Below are 22,411 nucleotides of genomic sequence, written 5' to 3' on the forward strand. Positions count from 1 at the left end.
GAAGTGTCAATTATCTTTACCTTTTGCCATCATTTTTAGCTTTATTTCAGTTTCAAAAACTTTTATTAGGCACTGGGTGCCAATTTTCATTATAAGCAATGTCTAAACAATCTGCGGGCCCAACATGCGCTGCAAATATCACATAATACATAACAACACAGTAACCAAGCAGCTCAGGGTGACCCAAAGCCACACGGAAATTATAGGGGACTAAACGTGACCGAAAAACCCTCCTACTAAAAAGCAATGCCTGGTGTCTTAAAACAGAAGGTATTTGCGATAATTCAGCTTTAAGTAAACATCTGTGGTTACCCAGGGGCATAAAGAGATAATTTGCATATTCAGAAGCGGTGCATTGTGAGTAACCACAGATGTTCACTTAAAGCTGAATTATAGATAATACAGAACATTGTACAAAATCCAAGTAGTGGTAACATAGAAATAAACATAATATGTCAATTGCAAAGTCAGCAAAGAGCCAGCACCTTCTAGTATGGTACACAGATAGTATATTCAACCTGACAGAAGATTCATAAGGATCCTAGGAGACTCGGGTCCTGACTAGGGGACAAAAACACATGACCAAGTTACACACAAAAGCCATTATTGAGGGGAATTGTAGGAAGTAGCGTTCTAACTACAAGTCTAATAGATTATGTACCCCTCCAGAGAGGCCATTGGAGATTCATGGGTTCCAGCTTTATTATTAGACAATAATTGGGCAATCCATCGTTCATTCATCATTTGTTTCTAGTGACTTCCATCCTGCATCTGTATAAGGATTTACACTGGGCCAACTGACTGCACTGGAGCATGTATGGCCTAATACTTCCTTCACTTGATTGGAGAGTGGAAAGGAACAGCCCTGTTACTGTCATTTCAGCAGATTGGAACAGCGTGCAATAAGTGCTTCTAACAGTCAGTAGTGCTCATCGCCCGCTAGGGTATGCCCATATGGCTTGGCTAAGAAAGTATCAGGGTGGTTGAGCTGACTGTTTCCTGTCCACCCAGAGCCGCTTTGTGGATCCTGCCTAGGCTAACAACATTATACGCCTATCTCTAAACACACTGCCAGAACAAGGACAATACTTTGCGTATACCACTTGTGATCTCATATCTATTATAAAAGTCTAGCTTTATAAACAAAGAGTACTTTGGTAACGTATATTTCACATTACACAGTTATGCAAAAAAACAAGTGATTAAATCATTTATATCATCATGCATTATTGATTCACGAGTTGCTTGTGGCCTAACTCAAAGCAGCTTAAATTAATTAAGGGAATGTTTTGCAGTTGAAGGTTGACAGCCGGTCGTGACGGCTTGGGGATGGAGTTAATTGATAGAATGCGCAGTGTAGTCCGAGGCAGAACACGCTGGTGACACAAACAGACAGATGGGCAGCTGCTGGCCAGATTCTCTCCCATTCTCTATTATTTGGTACCAGTCATCTGTACAGATGTCATTTCTATGCGTAGCAGATACAGATGGACGTGGCTTTCCATGCCTTAGACAGCACAGTAAGATCAACGAAAGCAGCTTTGTGATAGGCTGTTACTAATTACATCACAATTTCCTGCATATGCTATTAACCCAGATTACTTAAAGAGTGATGGAGGGAGGAGCTGTACAACACTGCTCAGATCACTTCATAATGATCATACATTATTTTATAATCATGTATAGAAACAGGAAGTCTCATCTTTCTGTGGAGAATAAAATTACCTCATAAAAAAATGATTCAAAATGACTATTTGCAGTGATTGTAAAGGTTATTTCTGCCTGTCTTCCTCTACTACTTGCCTGTAAACCGGGTGTGGCCCTCTGGTACGGAACATGTGTAAAGGCAGCCATTTTGGAGTCATCCACAACTCAGCATGCCTCATGACAATCTTCCCATATATAACTGTATTCCATTGACGGTAAACTTTAGCCAACTTTTTTTTTTAAAGTTTGTATGGAGGGGGTATGGGTAAGAGACACTATCACATTACAGCACTGCTGTCTGGGGTTACACAGGATGAGATTTTAGTAACTTCCTGTATAATTAATCTAAAGAAGAGGAAGTGAGGGGAAAACTCTACAAGAGAAGCAAATAGCAATGTAAATTATTATTTTAGCAATGTGACGGTTACATCTGTGAGATCCTTATATTGATCTCTGTACTTCTTTTTAAACAGTTAGCTCTTAGTTCCTGTCCAGCGTAACCAATATTATCATCATGCCTAGGCAGGGCCGGCCCGCCCATGAAGCGGGGTGAAACTTTTGCCTCAGGCGGCACTTCTGGGGGGGCGGCACCCGCCCGTCCGTGGGTGTGGGAGGCCGCCCGAGCTGGAGGGGATAGCGGGCAGGAAGGGGGTATTGGGTCTAGCGGCGGGGAGGGGGGTCGGACCCCCCCCTCCCTCGCCTGGGTCCCCCATCCTCCGCTCCCCTCCAGCTTTAAAAAGTTCCGTGCTGGCTGCAGCTATGTGTAAGAGGCAACGGGCGGGGATCACTCACCTCTTCCTCGTTCCAGCGTGCGCTCCACTGACGTCACTTCCTGCGGCGTAGCAGGAAGTGACGTCAGTGGAGCGCAGGCTGGCCTGGAACGAGGAAGAGGTGAGTGATCCCCGCCCGTTGCCTCTTACACATAGCTGCAGCCAGCACGGAACTTTTTAAAGCTGGAGGGGAGCGGAGGACGGGGGACCCAGGCGAGGGAGGGGGGGGTCCGACCCCCCTCCCCGCCGCTAGACCCAATACCCCCTTCCTGCCCGCTATCCCCTCCAGCTCGGGCGGCCTCCCACACCCACGGCTTGGGGGGGGGGGCGGGATGGCGGCGATTTCTTTGAAAATTGCCTCAGGCGGCAAAAAGTCTAGGGTCGGGCCTGTGCCTAGGAGAACTTACGAAGAAGCATGTGATTTGTTTGATCAGCTGACAGATTTGCAAAGCTCTGATTTTCTGTGATCACATGCTTTAGCACATGATCATGACTAGCAAATTAGAGACTTGCATATCTATTACCTGACCAAACTGATCACATGCTTCTCCATGGGTTCTCCTACACATGACAATCACTAGTAACCAAAAGCAAGAAGCCGAAGAGAATGGAACACTGCAACACAAATCTATATAAGGGCTAGATAAAATTAAGCAATCACGTGAGAGAAGTAGCTACAAAAAAAGAATTGATGTAAATAAAATAATAAAAACAAAAGTAGAGCAGCCCATTATGTTATAGGGAACATCTGTTGTAACGGTTTATTTTTTCTAAGATCTGTCCATCCTTCATGTGTCCACTATAGCTTCCTCCAGCCGCTATGGACAGTAATGAATCTAGCTAGACTGCTCTTACTAGCAGCATTTACTGGCATGTCTGCTAATTTGTGCAGCCTCCAAGAGAGGGACGAGGAGCTTAGATGGCTGATGAAGAGCCTGTCAGAGTGGTAAGGTCCTGACGCTACTGTGTACACCAAAACCGCTAGCATATCGTCAAAACTGTAGCGGTTTTGGGAGCAGAGAGCCGATATTTGCCGGGTGCACACCGAACGGATTTTGTATGTGATCCGCCGGCCGCATCCGCATCAGCATCCACGTGGCTAATGTATCTCTATGGGCTGGTGCACACCGGCGGTTTGAGGTTTTAAGCAAACCGCAAACGTGCAGCAAGAGGCATTTTTGCGGCTTGCTAAAAACCTCAAACCGCCGGTGTGCACCAGCCCATAGAGATACATTAGCCACGCGGATTTTCAAGTGGATGCAGCCAGCGGATCCGCCCAGTGTGCACTGGGCCTCAGAGCAGTCTAACTAGATTCATCACTGTCCATAGCAGTGGAGATATGGCTACACCTGAAGGGAGGACAGAGCTTAGAAAAATAAACAGTTACAGTAACATAATGGGCTGATCTGCTTGTACCTCGTTTGCTACAAAAGTGACGAGGTGGCAAACGCTTAGTGAGTAAAGTAACAGCTCTGTTTGTTTGTTTTAATCAATTCTTTTTCATAGGCACTTCTGTCACATGCTTGTTTAATTTTATCTAGCCCTTAAATAAACACTAATTCGCTATAGTGCCCCTTTAAAAGTGACAGGGCTGCCAATTTCCACAAGTATTTCTGTGACAGGTGCCTTCTACGTCTATAGGTGTTGCTTATGATGTAGAGCTGAAACCTTGCAGCACATACCAATGGCAGTGGATGCCCGATGTTATCAGCTGCTTGTGCCAAATCATCCTGCTTTGAAAAGAGAAACCAACACAACACAGTGCGCATCTCTAGGCCTGATGGCTCTGCAGACTGAACCGCACATACATCAGGCCTAGGGATGCTCAATGAGATGCAAACCAATTTAGAGTTGATACAGGACTATGCAAAGTTTTTATGCAGCTTGACAATGAACCAATTAAATCCACCTCAGCTGTATTCGATTGGTCCATTTTCAAAATGCATAAAAGTGTATACAAGATGTGAATAGGCCACCATCTGATCGGAATGATTTCTATCTCATTGACCATCCTTAATCAAGACAGTGCAGAATACTTTCTACGTTACCAAATGTCATTATGACAGCTGCTAATTTTATGTTTATAGTTTAATTCCTTTTTAAATCCTCTTGTCAGACTTTGGCCCTTATTCAATCCACTACTTCTCCTAAGAGATTATTTTTCATCCTCAGTTTAAAAGAACTTTTCAGCAACCTGCTATTGAAAAAGCACCAAGTAGGCGAAAAAGTAAAGGGTGAAAATGTCACCTAGGAGAAAACTTGGGAGGAAAAGGCGATTGAATAATGAGCTTCCTGTAAACAGGAAGTGACCAAGACCAGTGAGCTCTTTACCATTGTACAGTACCTGCACTAAATTGACTTTGGACGTCTGTGTATTCAGTCTCCTGTCTTCTTTGAAAACATTTTTTGAGCACTAAGACTATGTGGACTTGCGATAAAGGCACGGATGTATAAGCAATGGGAAAATGAACTGATGCGATAACAAAAATCAAGTAGCATTTGTGAACATTATTGGTACTGCTACATAATGATGCATAAGGCAACTTGTATTTAGCTTTAATGGTCCTTTATTGCAAGTTCTTCTTTGAAGATATTTCTCGAGGAGTTTGTTATTTTTTTTCTATCCACAACCAATGCTTCTTCCTTCTGCTCTTCTTACTCTAATGCTCACTGTCTTCATTCTGCACTGACCACATTAAGACAACAGCCTCCCGCCATAGAGAGTGTAAAATGGTGATGCGAAGACATATATATTTACACATGTATGTTACAAAAATAAAGCTATGTATTTTTACAAACTCGTTCTCTTCAACAAGACCTGAAGGTGTAAAAATAAAGAGATGTACGATGAGAAACCCTGTCCAGAGTCTGTGTTCCTCACCTCAGTGTAATGAGTGGTTTACAATATCTACAGGAACATTTTATAGATCATATTGAAAATGAATTTCTGCTAGTGCAGAAATAGACAATGGGTCTGATTAACCACTTCCTGGTTTTAGTACAGTATATCTATGCCCCCTGAGACTTCATCTTAGCCTGCTGGGGCGTAGATATACGAACTCCACCACGATCGCCTGCTGCGTCCGCGCTCGTTCTCATTGCCACCCGTTAGTGCACTGATTGGGGAATGGTAATGGGTGTTCGCAAAGCCGATCAAAGTGCCTGCAATCAATGATCCTCGGCATTAGTGAGATGCCGGTGGTTATTAACAAAACAAAAGTAAAAACACAAAAACATTACTTCCTGTGTACTGTCCACAGTACACAGAAATAAAGTGGGGCGACACCTAGTGGCCAAATAGTAAAAATAAACCTACATACATAAAATAAAAATAAATACATTCCCCATTAATTAACCTTACCCTTACCTCATCCACTCTCCCATAGTTACCAAAATAAAACATTTATTTAAAAAAATTACATAAAAAAATAGTTACATTAGGGACTCATGAGGGTATATTACTGTTATTTTAGTTATTTTTGCAAATAAGGGCTTGTAATAAGGGTTACAGTAAAACAAACGCAAAACTGAAAAAACACACCTTCATTTCCAAATAAAATATTGTTGCCATACATTGTACTAGGGGCTAATAAAATGTATTGGTTTTATCCACAGTAGCATATTTTATTTTCAAATTATAATGGCTGAAATCAGAAAGAAATGAAAAATGAATTAGATCTCATATTATTTCTTTTACAATGCATTTAGAATAAAATAAGTAACACCCAAAGAAAGCCTAATTGTTGGCGGAAAAAAAGATATAGATCATTTCAGTGTGAAAAGTAGAGAAAGTTATTGGCGAATGAATGGGAGGAGCACTGAAAGGTGAAAATTGCTCTGGTGCATAAGGGGAACACAACCTGTAGTAGTCAAGTGGTTAAAGCACAACTGAACGGAGGCAAAAGCAAAGCTACCTAAGGTAAGCACAGAGGTTTGCTCATGCTGGATACACATATCTCTCTGCATTGTCCATTCCTCTCCTCATTCCCCCTGGTCTCTATAATCACTCGACTTTTGGTCAAAGTCAGATTTTCAGGCTTGCTGCAATGTTCCTTTCTATCGCCCCCCTTTCTTTCCTCTTCCCCAACCAATTCACTCCCCCCTAGGGGATGGTTTGGGAGACAACATTGCAGCAAGCCTGCCTCTTGTCTGAAAATTTGACTTTGGCCAAAAGTCACTTTTTCAAGGAGTGATTACGGGTAGCAGGAGGAACAAGGAGGGGAATGGACAGTGCACAAAGGAATGTGGATCCAGTATGAGCATACATCTGTGCTTACCTTAGGTAGCTTTGCCTTGGATCAGCTGTCCTTTCTACTCACTAAATTTACTAACCTCTCAGCAATCCTTACAATGGTCCATATGGTCAAAGGGAGGGTTGTAAACAATGTCGTCTAGTAGCAATAGTTTATATATCCAGACCAAATTTACAGTAATAGCTTAATGGAATCATTAACTAAACTTTTTTTTTTATTGGATTCCATCCAGCTCGGAGCTGCTGAATACCCCCCATCTGTTACGTGAGGGCGGCCATCTTGCTTTTTAAGAATTCTGAAAATGACCAGTGATGCAGTTTGACTAATATTAATCAGCCTCACCAAAAAAGGTAGACTTTGGGATTCGTAAATGAAAGCATCCTAAAGCTAATCCATTTAACAAACAGCTGGGTTAAAACATTTGTTAAAAACAAATTTAGCAGATGCCATAAACATAGATGTGTGCTGTACAAGTCCTTTTTCAGTTTAATGCTATTAAGAAATTATCTTTCTAATTCAGTCTTCAGCCAGCTAAGAATTTCAAAAACTGAGATGCAAAAAATGTCAGCTTGCATGCAGACTATGAGCAGCATAAAATTGGCCCAATCAAAATTGACAGGAAATTAATTTGATTGGTCCAGGTCCTAGCTGTATACAATTTTAATGTGATTTGCGTGTAAGCTGACATTGGCATCTCATTGGCTAACTCTATTAGAAACTACTGAGGAAATTTAAAATTAGGGTAGAATGCATTGAAGTTAATGGGGGCAACATCATTTGGAATGTTCACACGGGAGCGTTGCATCACGTCAGACAATATAATCACATTGCTGAGGCAATGCAATTACGTCCTAGCCAAAAGTTTTGAGACTGTGAAAAATATTGAAAATTAGAAAAGTTGGTGCTTACGTTTTTTTATAATAGCAATTTGCATATACTTCAGAATGTTATAAAGAGTGTTCAGATGAATTGCATAGTCCTTCTTTGCCATCAAAATTAACTGAATCCCAAAAAAACTTCCACTGCCTTTCATTGCTGTCATAAAAGGACCTGCTGAGATAATTTCAGTAATTGTCTTGTTAACTCAGGTGAGAATGTTGACGAGCACAAGGCTGAAGATCATTACGTAAAGCTGATTGGGTTAGAATGGCAGACTTGACATGTTAAAAGGAAGGTGATGCTTGAAATCATTGATCTTAAATTGTTAACCATGGTGACCATCAAAGATACGCATGCAGGCCTCATTGCATTGCATAAAAATGGCTTCACAGGCAAGGATATTGTGGCTACTAAGATTGCACCTAAATCAACAATTTATAGGATCATCAAGAACTTCAAGGAAAGAGGTTCAGTTCTTGTTAAAGAGATTCTGAAGCGAGATTAAAACTCGCTTTTACCTTATATTTAACAGGGGCATGTTTTCCCCTGCTAAAACGCCGCTATCCCGCGGCAGAACGGGGGTCTTTACCCCCCAAATCCCCCACCCCTGCAAAATCCATGACCAACTTGGTCGTAGATTTTGTTGCTCATGGAGGCAGAGCTTTCGGCTGTAGCTCTGCCTCCATGCGTGTCTATCAGCGGTGGATCTCCGCCTCTCCCCCGCCCCTCTCAGTAAAGGAAGACTGAGAGGGGCGGGGGAGAGGCGGTCGATCAGCGCTGATAGACGCGCTGAGAGGCAGGGCTGCGGCCATTAGCCCTGCCTCAACGGGATGCGATCCCCGGAAACCACGGAGGGGATTTGGGGGGTAAAGACTGCAAGTTCTGCCATGGGATATTAGCAGGGGCAGACATGCCCCTGTTGAATAAAAGGTGAAAAGCAAGTTTTAATCTCGCTTCAGATTCTCTTTAAGAAGGCTTCAGGGCGTCCAAGAAAGTCCAACAAGCGCCAGGATTGTCTCCTAAAGAGGATACAGCTGCGGGATCGGAGTGCAACCAGTGCAGAGGTTGCTCAGGAATGGCAGCAGGCAGGTGTGAGCGCATCTGCCTGCACAGTGAGGTGAAGACTTCAACGAGATGGCCTCTTGTCAAGAAGGGCAGCAAAGAAGCCACTTCTCCCCCAAAAAACATCAGGGACAGATTGATCTTCTGCAGAAAATATGGTGAATGGACTGCTGAGGACTGGGGCAAAGTCATATTCTCCAATGAAGCCCCTTTCCGATTGCTTGGGGCATCTGGAAAAAGGCTTGTCAGGAGAAGAAAAGGTGAGCGCTATCATCAGTCCTGTGTCATGCCAACAGTAAAGCATCCCGAGACCATTAATGTGTGGGGTTGCTTCTCATCCTAGGGAGTGGGCTCACTCACAAAGTTGCCAAAAAACACAGCCATTAATAAAGAATGGTACCAAAACACCCTCCAACAGCAACTTCTTCCAACAATCCAACAGTTTGATGAAGAACAATACATTTTCCAGCACAATGGAGCACCGTGTCTAAGGCAAAAATGATAACTTAGTGGCTCGGGACCAAAACGTTGAAATTTTGGGTCCATGGCCTAGAAACTCCCCAGATCTTAATCCCATTGAGAACTTGTGGTCATTCCTCAAGAGGCGGGTGGACAAACAAAAACCAACTAATTCTGAGAAACTCAAAGAAGTGATTATGAAAGAATGGGTTGCTATCAGTCAGGATTTGGCCCAGAAGTTGATTTAGAGCATACCCAGTCGAATTGCAGAGGTCGTGAAAAAGAAGGGCCAACACTGCAAATACTGACTCTTTGCATAAATCTCATGTAATTGTCAATAAAAGCCTTTGAAACGTATGAAGTGCTTATAATTATATTTCAGTACATCACATAAACAACTGAAACAAAGATCTAAAAGCAGTTTAGCAACCAACTTTGTGAAAACTAATATTTTTGACAGTCCCAAAACGTTTGGCCAGGACTGTAATGGAACATTCACATTGGCGTTAAGCAGGGGGAATGCATTAAGGTTAATGTGGAAGGTGAGATTTGGAAAATTGAACCAAATTCTGTCTTCTCCATTAACTTCAATGCCTTCTGCCCCAGATTTAAAAAAAAAAAACCAAAAACCTAATTGAGATGATAAATTAGATGCAAATAATTTAGGCTTATTGTAAAAGACAAGTGAACCCGAGATGAGAGGAATATGGAGGCAGCCATATTTATTTCCTTTAAAAAAATGTCAGTTCCCTTGCTGTCCTGTTGATCTTCTGGCATCAGTGGGGTCTGAATCACACACCTGAAACAACCAGGCGTCTCATCCGGTTACACTTGAATCAGAGCATCTGATCTGCATGCTTGTTCAGTATCTATGGCTAAAAGTATTAGGGACAAAGAATCAGCAGGACAGCCAGGAAATGTGCATTGTTTAAAAGGAAATAATTAATGCAGCCTCCATATCCTTCTAACCCTGGGGTTCTCTTTAACCTCCTTGGCGGTTGTCCCGAGCTAGGGTCAGGGCGGAAAACCGCAGCTAAAAGCGGTGATCCCGACCTCTGCTTGGGGTAGCCGCCGGAGGCTGTATGCAGAGCAATGGGCGCAGTGGGAGCGTTTCTACATACCTCCCGGGGATTCCGTCGTCGGCTGGCATTCTTCTTCCTCTCCTCCGGGGCTCTGCTTCCTGATGGTGAGATAGCCGGCTGTCGTCATGACGACAGCCGGCAATCTCACTTTAAATTTGCAGCGCCACCCGGAGGATGGAGGCATAACTGCAGCGCTGGAGCCCAGGGAGGTGAGTGATTACTGGGGCTGTGCAGCTCTCCCTGGCAGCATGATTTTTTCCAGGTCTTAGGATCTGAAAGGGTGCAAAAAAATGGCACCGCTTTTAGACCCTAAAATCCGGAAAGAATCATAACACCAAGGGGGTTAAGTGTCTGAAGCAAGCATCAAATATTACTTCTAACTATAAGTTAATGTATCCTTTTAAAGTGGACCACATTTGAAGTACTGAACAGATATGGTATTCAACAATTGCTAGTTTTTTTAATTTCATCTTTTTTTCCTCGATTTTTATGATGAAAAAGCTATAATTAAACAAAATTACATTTCCATTCCAGTTTGCAACCAACTAAGAATTTCCAAATTCATCTGTAAGTACAGGTTGCAGCTATTTTTTAGCCTGGCATCTGTGGTCTGTATTTTAGTACACAGACATACCAGGTTTATTTTCCGCTTCCTGCACAAAGCAGGATGCCTGTAAGTAATTTTTCACAACTGCACTAGCTGAGTGACTGGCAGTAGCAATGGATACTCCCAAGTTGACAGGCTTGGTTAGGATCATGATGGATAATCTACGCAAGAGATGGATGATTTTGTGCTTCAGAATAAAGGCATATCAAGGTATGCAGTTTGAAAGAATGGATGCAATTAATGCTAGCAATGTGCAGAGCTGATCTGGAAGGACTGCTTGTCTCAAAAAATGTTTTAATTTAATGATCTTTTTACACTAAATCCGTTGCAACAAACAATATAATTACATACCAATGCAAAGATATTTTTATGGCATGTTTGTTCCCATAGGCTATGTCCTGGCGGACTGTGTCTTTACCGGACAATGTGTGTGTTTATAGTGGCAGTGAAGCTTACCTTCATTGTACTGTATGCATCACATTATGGTTGTACTGCACGTCTTAAAGTGTACGCGAGCCGAAGCTCGGATATAAAATGAGCTATTTACCCAAAGAAAGGAAACTTCAGGATCCTATTGAGGCGTCCCTCAGTGCTCTAATGAACTGATTCCCCCAGTCGCGCCCTACCCGGCTACTTCTTCATGCCACCCGGCTGGAAACAAATTCTGGGGAGAACACTGGAGACATGTGGCTTTATATAGTCCATGGTCTGGTGAAGGTGTATTGCTTACTCAAACAGAATGCAGATTAATTGACAAGAAGCATCTGGATACAGGTAAGAAGATACAGGTAAAATATGAAAGGTAAGAGGCACTATGTTTATTATAGAACCATATGGCAGCCACACATATACATAACAGTGCACCTCCTTACAACATCCAGAATATCTTAATTTGTATAGACTTACACAATACTTATCTTCATAGATTTTCTTAAAATGTGCATAAAGTGTTAGATAGAACATACTTTGGGTACATCGATGGCAATACAGAACCATGCATATTAATAACACAAGCATGTGGATATACAGATTTACATTTATATATATATAAAATCATTTTCCTATGCACAACATATAACATTTGTTTAAAGACATATAAACAATGATATGAAGTATATCCAATTGTTACGAACGAGAAATATAAGTGCTTTCCTATAATCCAGAAACGTATGACCTTGTGTGGTTATGTATATGAGTAACAGATCTATAAAATATATGTCTAACCATGCAGTGCGGGATTGTCACTGTACCTCCTCACACTAATAGGCAGTAAGCAAAAGCCCACAGCAGCCAATCAGATGTGTGTCTTTTACTGGCACGCCTTCAGTTATAAGCGATGTGATTGGCTGCTCTAGGGCTATTAGTGCTGCAGCTCTACACTCCTCTAGTAGAGAATTCGGTGTGTTTGTTCATAATAAAATCTGATCAGACCATTTTCCTGCATAATCAGAGTAGTGCAAACTATGAACACGAAATACTTTACCAGGATAATTCCATCCTCTATCTTATTCATCTGAAACTATACAAATACGTCACAAAAATATACCACTGTGGAGTATAAGCAGGGGTGTAACTACAGGGGAGCAGCCAGTGCAGCTGCAGGGGGGTGGGGGGGTGGGGGGGGCAGGGTTGTAAGGGGGCCCAAACTATTGCTTCACTTGCTCCCATAAAAGGGTTGATTCTTCAGGTCAGGTGTTTTTGTGTCTTTACTTGTGATGGGTGTGAACATTTTGATGGCCACACTTGTTGTATGACCCTTGTGAGATGACCCTCCAGGCTATGAGGGTCACCAGGGGTAGGCCAGGGAAGGGGTGTGAACATTGGGGGCCCAATCAAAGTTTGGATTTGTAGCAACGCCCCTGAATATAGGTGATTAAACATAAAACTTTACAGATATATTGTACAAGATAACGGTATAACAGGAACCTATTTCTTCTTGATATTTGCAGTCTGGTTCCTTTTCGCCTCTGTGACTCTGTCCATTATTAAATATAATGCTATAAACGTCACTAGTAGACCAGCCATGCTGAATCATTGTTTATGTGCAGCTATGCGCAAAAAATGACCTTTCTTCGTGAGAAAGAGAAGCACTGACTAATTAACTTGAGGATTAAAGGACAACTGAAGCAAGAGCAGCTTTCTCCCTAGAATTTTTTTCCCACTGGGTGGCATGAAAAAGTAGCAGGGTGGGGCGCGATGCGGGAATGCAGGGTCAGCACAACCCTGCTTACAGCTTTGGAGGAGGATGAGAAACTGAGCCGGTGACAGCCGGGTGCTCACCAAAATTAGCCGGGTGGAGCACATGGCTAAAAGACCCTGGGGAAATCAATGAAGAGGGATATCGCGGCTGCCATATTTATTTCCTTTTGAGCAATACCAGTTTCCTGGCTATCCTGCAGATCCTCTGCCTCTATTACTTTTAGCCATAGACCCTGAACAAGCATGCAGCAGTTCAGGCGTTTCTGACATTATTGTCAAATCTGACAAGATTAGCTGCATGCTTGTTTTTGGTGCAATTCAAACATTACTGCAGCGAAATAGATCAGCAGGGCTGCCAGGCAACAAGTATTGTTTAAAAGGAAAAAAATATGGCAGCCTCCATATCGCTCTCCCTTCAATTGTCCTTCCAAGGACAACTGAAGTAAGAAGAATATGGAAGCCGCCATATTTATTTCCTTTTAAACAATACCAGTTGCCTGGCAGCCCTGCTGGTCCATTTGGCTACAGCAGTGTCTGAATCACACCAGGAACAAGCATGTAGCTAATCTTGTCAGACCTGACAATAATGTCAGAAACACCTGATCTGCCTGATCACCTGATCACAGAGGCGCTCAGCGTTGATGATACTGGCAGATGCTGTTTACTCCTATCTGTTATTGCCTGATGAAGCGGGTTTGTACCCCGCGAAATGCGTTACACTTTATTTGGAGTATAAAATTAAATTATTTGGCTGAAAATCCACAGTCGTATGTTCTGCTTGGAGGGGGTAAGTCCACCACTACCTCCTCTATTACCAAGATGGGTTTTTAAGTTCTTTTAGTGTTTTTTTTATCCTGTTGGTGCCTCTGTTATCCTATTATCTACATCAAATCCACCCTTGGTGGAGGGTTGTACCCACTTCCTTCTTCTACTACAGAGAGCGACTTTTTAATCCTGAGTGGGGTCAGGACAATCTCCCCACCTGCTTTGACAGTGGTTGCCTAATTGGTAACCCTGGTTTGTGAGTATTAAATTAATATTATTATTCTTCCAATTATACATTACCAGTACATACTACACTATATTAGGCTCTTGATGTTCTCTCTTTTTCTCACCTGATCTGCATACGCTTGTTAAGGGTCTATGGCTAAAAGTTTTAGAGGCAGAGGATCAGCAGGACGGGCCAGGCAACTGGTATTGTTTAAAAAGAAATAAATATGGCAGCCTCCATATCACTCTCACTTCAGTTGCCCTTTAAAGCCTCTCTAATTCCAATAAAGGCAACCCACAGTACAGCTAGTGCTGACTGACTCAGCATTAACCTGCTATTCAATTTTCCTTTGTTATTTTATGTTGGTAATGTGGTGTGTCTCCTCCTGACACCAGTCACTCTGCTGAGATCTATGACCACGCCTCCTCCCCTCCTGACACCAGTCACTCCGCTAAGATCTATGACCACGCCTCCACTCCTCCTGACACCAATCACACTGCTGAGAACTATGACCACGCCTCCTCTCCTCCTGACACCAGTCACACTGCTGAGATCTATGACCACGCCTCCTCCCCTCCTGACACCAGTCACACTGCTGAGATCTATGACCACACCTCCTCCCCTCCTGACACCAGTCACTCTGCTGAGATCTGTGACCAAGCCTCCTCCCCTCCAGACACCAGTCACTCTGCTGAGATCTATGATCACGTCTCCTCCCCTCCTGACACCAGTCACTCTGCTGAGATCTATGACCACGCCTCCTCCCCTCCTGACACCAGTCACTCCGCTAAGATCTATGACCACGCCTCCACTCCTCCTGACACCAATCACACTGCTGAGAACTATGACCACGCCTCCTCTCCTCCTGACACCAGTCACACTGCTGAGATCTATGACCACGCCTCCTCCCCTCCTGACACCAGTCACACTGCTGAGATCTATGACCACACCTCCTCCCCTCCTGACACCAGTCACTCTGCTGAGATCTGTGACCAAGCCTCCTCCCCTCCAGACACCAGTCACTCTGCTGAGATCTATGATCACGTCTCCTCCCCTCCTGACACCAGTCACTCTGCTGAGATCTATGACCACAACCTTTATCTAGGCTTCTGACAGACTGAGGTACCAATTCTGAATAAAGACACAGCACAGCACAGGTATAGCAACCTTGCTCATGAAAGGTTCCGCCCGAAACTAGTTGTACACATTCATGACTTACTCCATCAACCCATGGTGTGACCGATATTGAAAATTGGCTTAGGTGAATTACAGGGGGTGATGTCCCTGTGGAGACTGAGCACCGGTAACACTGGGACAGCTGCCGGTTTGAAGACCAGAAGTTGGTTACTTGGACTTCACACTGAGATACCACAGAAATCCTGTCAAGTATGTTCTGCTATATGGTACATCCAGTTACTGTTTCCTCAACCTAAAGAGAGAATCTCTGCAATGTTAATGCAGATACTACTACTTTTTTTGTGTAGTTTGGGGAAAAGGCTATATTTTTTTTTCCAAATTTCTGTCAGTCATTACCGGTTAATACATTCCCTGTGTTTTCTGACAACTGCCCACATGACAGAGGCAGGGGATCCCCTGCAGTCAGCCAGACCTGTTACCTCAGTTAGGGCAGGACATAACCCTGTAGTCAGCCAGACCTGTTACCTCAGTTAGGACAGGACATAACCCTGCAGTCAGCCAGACCTGTTACCTCAGTTAGGGCAGGACATAACCCTGCAGTAAGCCAGACCTGCTACCTCAGTTAGGGCAGGACATAACCCTGCAGTCAGCCAGACCTGTTACCTCAGTTAGGGCAGGACATAACCCTGCAGTCAGCCAGACCTGTTACCTCAGTTAGGACAGGACATAACCCTGCAGTCAGCCAGACCTGTTACCTCAGTTAGGGCAGGACATAACCCTGTAGTCAGCCAGACCTGTTACCTCAGTTAGGACAGGACATAACCCTGCAGTCAGCCAGACCTGTTACCTCAGTTAGGGCAGGACATAACCCTGCAGTAAGCCAGACCTGCTACCTCAGTTAGGGCAGGACATAACCCTGCAGTCAGCCAGACCTGTTACCTCAGTTAGGACAGGACTTAACCCTGCAGTCAGCCAGACCTGTTACCTCAGTTAGGGCAGGACATAACCCTGCAGTCAGCCAGACCTGTTACCTCAGTTAGGGCAGGACATAACCCTGCAGTCAGCCAGACCTGTTACCTCAGTTAGGGCAGGCCATAACCCTGCAGACAGCCAGACCTGTTACCTCAGTTAGGGCAGTACATAACCCTGCAGACAGCCAGACCTGTTACCTCAGTTAGGGCAGGACATATCCCTGCAGTCAGCCAGACCTGTTACCTCAGTTAGGGCAGGCCATAACCCTGCAGACAGCCAGACCTGTTACCTCAGTTAGGGCAGTACATAACCCTGCAGTCAGCCAGACCTGTTACCTCAGTTAGGGCAGGACATAACCCTGCAGTCAGCCAGACCTGTTACCTCAGTTAGGGCAGGCCATAACCCTGCAGTCAGCCAGACCTGTTACCTCAGTTAGGGCAGTACATAACCCTGCAGACAGCCAGACCTGTTACCTCAGTTAGGGCAGGCCATAACCCTGCAGACAGCCAGACCTGTTACCTCAGTTAGGGCAGGCCATAACCCTGCAGTCAGCCAGACCTGTTACCTCAGTTAGGGCAGTACATAACCCTGCAGACAGCCAGACCTGTTACCTCAGTTAGGGCAGGACATAACCCTGCAGTCAGCCAGACCTGTTACCTCAGTTAGCTATAATCAGAGAAAAAGCATGTGTGCATCAACCAAGTGAACCTGACAAATCTGGCTTTGCAAATTTGGCCTATTGGCTAATCACGAGACATTGCTCATGCAAATAAGCATTTGCTTTCGCATGCCTAAATATGCAGGGTCAAAACCAAAAACCGCAAAACAATCGCCCTGCGGGAATTAGTTCATGCTATACAGCACTATCCAGGGGCGCCACGAGGAGGCTTCCCATTGTTCATAGCATGAACTAATTCCCGCAGGGCGATTGTTTTGCGGTTTTTGGTTTTGACCCTGCATATTTAGGCATGCGAAAGCAAATGCTTATTTGCATGAGCAATGTCTCGTGATTAGCCAATAGGCCAAATTTGCAAAGCCAGATTTGTCAGGTTCACTTGGTTGATGCACACATGCTTTTTCTCTGATTATAGTTAGCATTGCATTTCTTTCTTCTGAGGGCAGGTAGTGAGTGGCTTGTTTTAGGAGGTGAGAGCCCTGGAGCAGGCTATTTGCGCCTGTCCGCCCCTTATGTGTCGCGCCCAGGTTATGCGCATATAGCAGAACGCAATGGACGTTGAGGTAAGTGCCTGTTTTTAATCCTGGGAGGTGTGTGCGGGCGGCTCTTCCCGGCGCTGGCCACGCTGGGGAGATCGCCTGCACCCCCTGGCCTCCACCTCCGGGGTGCCGCTGTGTGGGTTCCAGGCGGTGAGAGTGCCTGGGACCCCCGCGGCCCCCCGGTTGTATAGGGGCAATGGGAAGCCTCCTCGTGGCGCCCCTGGATAGTGCTGTATAGCATGAACTAATTCCCGCAGGGCGATTGTTTTGCGGTTTTTGGTTTTGACCCTGCATATTTAGGCATGCGAAAGCAAATGCTTATTTGCATGAGCAATGTCTCGTGATTAGCCAATAGGCCAAATTTGCAAAGCCAGATTTGTCAGGTTCACTTGGTTGATGCACACATGCTTTTTCTCTGATTATAGTTCTGTTACCTCAGTTAGGGCAGGACATAACCCTGCAGTCAGCCAGACCAGTTACCTCAGTTAGGGCAGGCCATAACCCTGCAGTCAGCCAGAGCAGTTACCTCAGTTAGGGCAGGACATAACCGTGCAGACAGCCAGACCTGTTACCTCAGTTAGGGCAGGACATAACCCTGCAGTCAGCCAGACCTGTTACCTCAGTTAGGGCAGTACATAACCCTGCAGACAGCCAGACCTGTTACCTCAGTTAGGGCAGTACATAACCCTGCAGTCAGCCAGACCTGTTACCTCAGTTAGGGCAGGACATAACCCTGCAGACAGCCAGACCTGTTACCTCAGTTAGGGCAGTACATAACCCTGCAGACAGCCAGACCTGTTACCTCAGTTAGGGCAGTACATAACCCTGCAGTCAGCCAGACCTGTTACCTCAGTTAGGGCAGGACATAACCCTGCAGACAGCCAGACCTATTACATCAAGCTGGAATTCCTTACTGAGATAAACACATTTCCACATTCCAACATATACTAAAACCTTAAATATCTGTTTTGGGTGAATTAGTCTTATTATGTGTTACAATTCTACAATATAATATATTCCTGTGATGAGATAGCATATACTTCACTCCACTATATTTAGTGATTTAGTTCTATAAACCAGACATTTACAGATTCTAGATATCTTATTTAACCTGGAAGATCCCAAGCATTATATATAAGTTAAATCCAAAGCTTCAAGCCAAGCATATGACTGGTGCTGTAGTATACCAGAATACTAGGTAAGCACTGTTCATTGCATGTTTATACCGATCACAGTGTGACATTACTGTACACAAACTGAAGAACAACATACACCCAGGCCCAATGCTGGTTACATAGGTCCATGCTAAATGATGCATGAAGACAAACAATCACGTAAGAGGCCAGAATCTAAAACACAGTCTAAGTCGCGGGACTAGTTGTTTATTAAGATTTAACATTTACTGAACAGTCTAAAACTAAGTGGCGGAACTATAGTGGCTGTGGGGGCCAGCTCTGCCACCTACTGCAGTGTAAGCGGTTAATATTTACCTGCTCCAGTGCTGCTTTGGATCTCCTCTGATCTTCCTGACAGCCACACGCTCCATGCTGCACACCTCTGGCTCCTGAGGCATGTCACATGTTTAGGAGCTGAAAGTATGGAAACACAGCGTGCGAATGCCAGGAAGAACAGAAGAGACATGGCACATCGTTGGAGCAGGTAAATGTTACACATTTATGCTGCCCTACTCTGCTATGTGTGTGTGTGTGTGTGTGTGGGCTGTGTCGGAGGGGGTGTCTCGCCAGTTACACGAGTGATTGGGTCGGGTTTGGACCCAAGGAGGGAGACCCATGCTAATCTTGTTGGTGGGGTCCCGTGAGTTATTGCTGCACCCTGCCACAAAACATTTTAATCAAAAACACTGTCACTGGTGTGCTCCTCATGACATGAATGCAGTGCACTGTTTTGGAAGTTCTCGAGGGCAACGAGGGCCTCGTGTTCAACACCTGTGCTCTACAGCAGTGTTCACCAAACAATGTTCACCAAAATGCAGGACTTCTACAACTAGTGGGATTCACAGTTATTTTAGATTGGCCATGGCAGGGCTGGAGATTTCCATGCACACAAGATGGTCCTTACACTGCTACCAGTAGTGAATGCGGCAGGAAGCACGGTAAAGTTGGCTCCATGGAATGGACTTCCATGGTTTCTACTGGACATTTGGAGAAGGCCATGAAGGATGATTCACAAAACTTTTCTCATAAAATATTTCTCTTTTTACTATCAGTATACAGACTACAGGCAAGCTCATGGTGAATCAGAACCCACTGGAGTGTGTAAGGGGCTACAAAGGACCGAACATCAGTATACTATCAGTATATAAAACTTTATAAACACTCAACAGGCAAAAAGGTACCACAAATAAGGCCAGAAAAGGAATACCAGTTATGTAACCCAGAACAACTTAGTCTGAGTTATGTTTTTTTGCTTGCAAAGTGCTGAAACACTACAAGGTAGTTGGAAAATGGGGACGGAGAGAAAGCATGAGATTTGTGAATTACCAGTCCTACAGCATTGCTGCTAGTAAAGGAACATGGTATGTTCACAGCCATCAAAGGTACAGAATGAACTTGCCCACAGGGAAGACAGCTGGCAGTACACAGATGAGCGCCGCTTCAAATACCCTATTCTAAAGCAAAATACTACAGCATGTATCCCTTTAAAGGACACACGAGGCGAAAATAAACGAATGAAATAACCGATTGTATCCATCTTCCTTCTCCTAAAAATTACTTTTTAAGATATTTCACAGATTTATTTTGTTTAAATCTACTTTTTAAGTTTTAACTGTTTTATTGTTTTTGCTCAATGACACATTCATTGAAGTATGCCAGAGCTAAAATCTATGAACTATTCACCCTTTTTATCTCTTTCCTGCTCTAAGAAGCCATTTTCTGCTAGGAAAGTGTTTTATAGTTGGAATTTCTTATCAGTGAGGGTCACACTATAGTCACTTCCTAAGTCAGGACTGAGTCAGCTACTTAAGTACCTGATATTTAACTCTTTCAGGCAGAGAAAGAAAAAAAGGAACACGGGATAGTTATTTGTGTGCTAGGCACTGTACATACACATGTCTATCTCATCATATCACATATCACCTCGGGTATCCTTTAAGCATGATGGTGAATACCAACCATGCTCTGTTGTTGCATCTATAGTACCTCTTAAGAAATACATCAACAGCAGGAATGGTCAATGACATGCAAATAATTCCAACTTTCAATTTTTTTTAATGCAAATTTATGGAGTTGATCATCACCAATAGTGAAAAGTAAACTGTTCTCACCAAAATTTTCCTAATGCCCATTCTCACACTAATCCTCGCTCCTAATGTCTAACACTATCACACCCCTCCTAGTGCCCAACACTAACAACCCCTAAATCTAACATTAACCCCCTCCAGTGCCCAACTACTAGTTGGCTAGTATAGCATGTAAGAAATGCTGTTGCTGATCAACTACCAATTGCTAATTGGCTACAATCGGGCGTCAAACTCAATGTGGCTACTGAGGCAGGTGACAAAATGGTCTGCTTCAAATGTATGCAGTTTGAAAATTGGGGAATTGAATCCCACTTCGGTTTCATTCGATTGATCCCTTTTTATGCTTCAACAATTTTCATAATTTTGCATCAACTTGGAATTATTTGCATCCTGTTGAACTAGCAGTACGCAATAATCGTCTATTATTGCTTATCAAACATTCTGATGATTTTTTAGCCTTTGTTTATAGGCCATTTATAATTTTTTACACTAAAAATTTACTGCAAATGAATTGAGTTGGGTAAGGCTAAAGTACCCTCCAAGCCTAATATCAGTACACCTGGGGAACACATTGGGCTTGATTCACAAAAGACTGCTAACTGTTTTCGTGCACAAACGCGAATTTTCCCACAAAATCGATATCCGTTTCGCGCAAAAATTCACGTTTGTGCGCGAAAACGTTATCCTTTCGCACGAAAATTCGCGATCACGCGCAATGCGAAAATTCGCGCAAAAACGGCCGTGCTAACAGTTAGCACTCTTTTGTGAATCAAGCCCGTTATGTATTGAGAATCTGGGTTCTACAGACTCAGCAGACTGGAAACATGGTCAATCCGATTTATTGCCTCATCCAGTGAATGTTCATCTTACATAAAGTTTGTTATGTTCAGTATTGAGGTGAAATGAAGCCCCAGTCAGCACAGAAATGACCCATTGCATGAGACACCCTATGAACAGAGCTGGGATGCCTTGGTGAAGATAAGCTAGAGAGAGGCTGACAGAGCTCACAGCTTCACCACAGAATGACTCTTGTTTGTTGGTAGTTCTGTCTCACAATTACATTCACAATGAGCGGCCACCACAAATGCACATACAGTAAATAGCAGCAATAAAGCCCGGGATGGTTACATGATGCAGTGACGGAACCAGAGGAGTATTAGAAGATGTCTGATACAGCCACGGAACTGGAGGAGTATTAGAGGACGTCTGTTTCACGTTCTATGCCCACATACTTCAAAGCATCTGCTTGGCTGTATCTGCAAACAGAAGCAAATAAAAAATGGGTGTCAGGTTCATTCACTTACACATAAGATCCTTTATAAAGATTAGGAGCAGAAGTCAGTTTGCACTTAAAGTGTACCAGAGATGAGTTTATGTTTTAGCTCGGTAGTGGCCTTAAAGAGACTCTTTATTGAAAAAAAATGCCCTTGGGGGGAACTCACCTCAGGAGGGAGAAGCCTCTGGATCCTATGGAGGCTTCCCCCGTCTTCCTCCGTCCCACGGCGGTCTCGCTGCAGCCCACGGAATGCACAGCCGACAATTTGTCAGGCTGTGCAATATTTACCTTTTTACAAGTTAAACTGCGCTTACGATAAAACTCAGATCTTTGCAAACGTAGTTCGCGTTCTTACTATTGCTGTGCCAAACAACATCAAACTGTAAACCTATAAAAAGTCGGCGCTCACAGTCAGAGATATAAAGAACTGAAGAAGCTCACAACCGTGATCCAAAAAGTCCACAGTTCCTCCCAGGCAGGGTTCACACAGCAGCTCGAGCAGGGCCGTGCAGAGGGTCCTTGAGTGGGGGGTGCTTAAAT

The 22,411-nt window shown here is 43.9% G+C and overlaps 1 protein-coding gene across 5 annotated transcripts in view; it reads right to left on the bottom strand.

Annotated features, from left to right (window-relative positions):
* Positions 1 to 15,097: 15,097 nt before the first annotated feature.
* EZH1 (enhancer of zeste 1 polycomb repressive complex 2 subunit) overlaps positions 15,098 to 22,411 on the bottom strand; it is a 96,608-nt gene continuing 89,294 nt past the window's right edge. For 3 of the 5 annotated variants that reach the window (XM_068262311.1, XM_068262310.1, XM_068262309.1), the window contains one exon: positions 21,419 to 21,851. In XM_068262311.1, coding sequence (XP_068118412.1) covers positions 21,791 to 21,851 — 61 coding nt within the window. In that variant the 3' untranslated portion in view covers positions 21,419 to 21,790. Of the gene's footprint in view, positions 16,776 to 17,767; positions 21,852 to 22,411 lie in introns of those variants that run through there. The other 2 variants (XM_068262308.1, XM_068262307.1) reach the window with 2 other exon arrangements.

This window comes from Hyperolius riggenbachi, chromosome 12, assembly GCF_040937935.1.
Source record: "Hyperolius riggenbachi isolate aHypRig1 chromosome 12, aHypRig1.pri, whole genome shotgun sequence".
In the NCBI taxonomy this organism is placed as follows: domain Eukaryota; kingdom Metazoa; phylum Chordata; class Amphibia; order Anura; family Hyperoliidae; genus Hyperolius; species Hyperolius riggenbachi.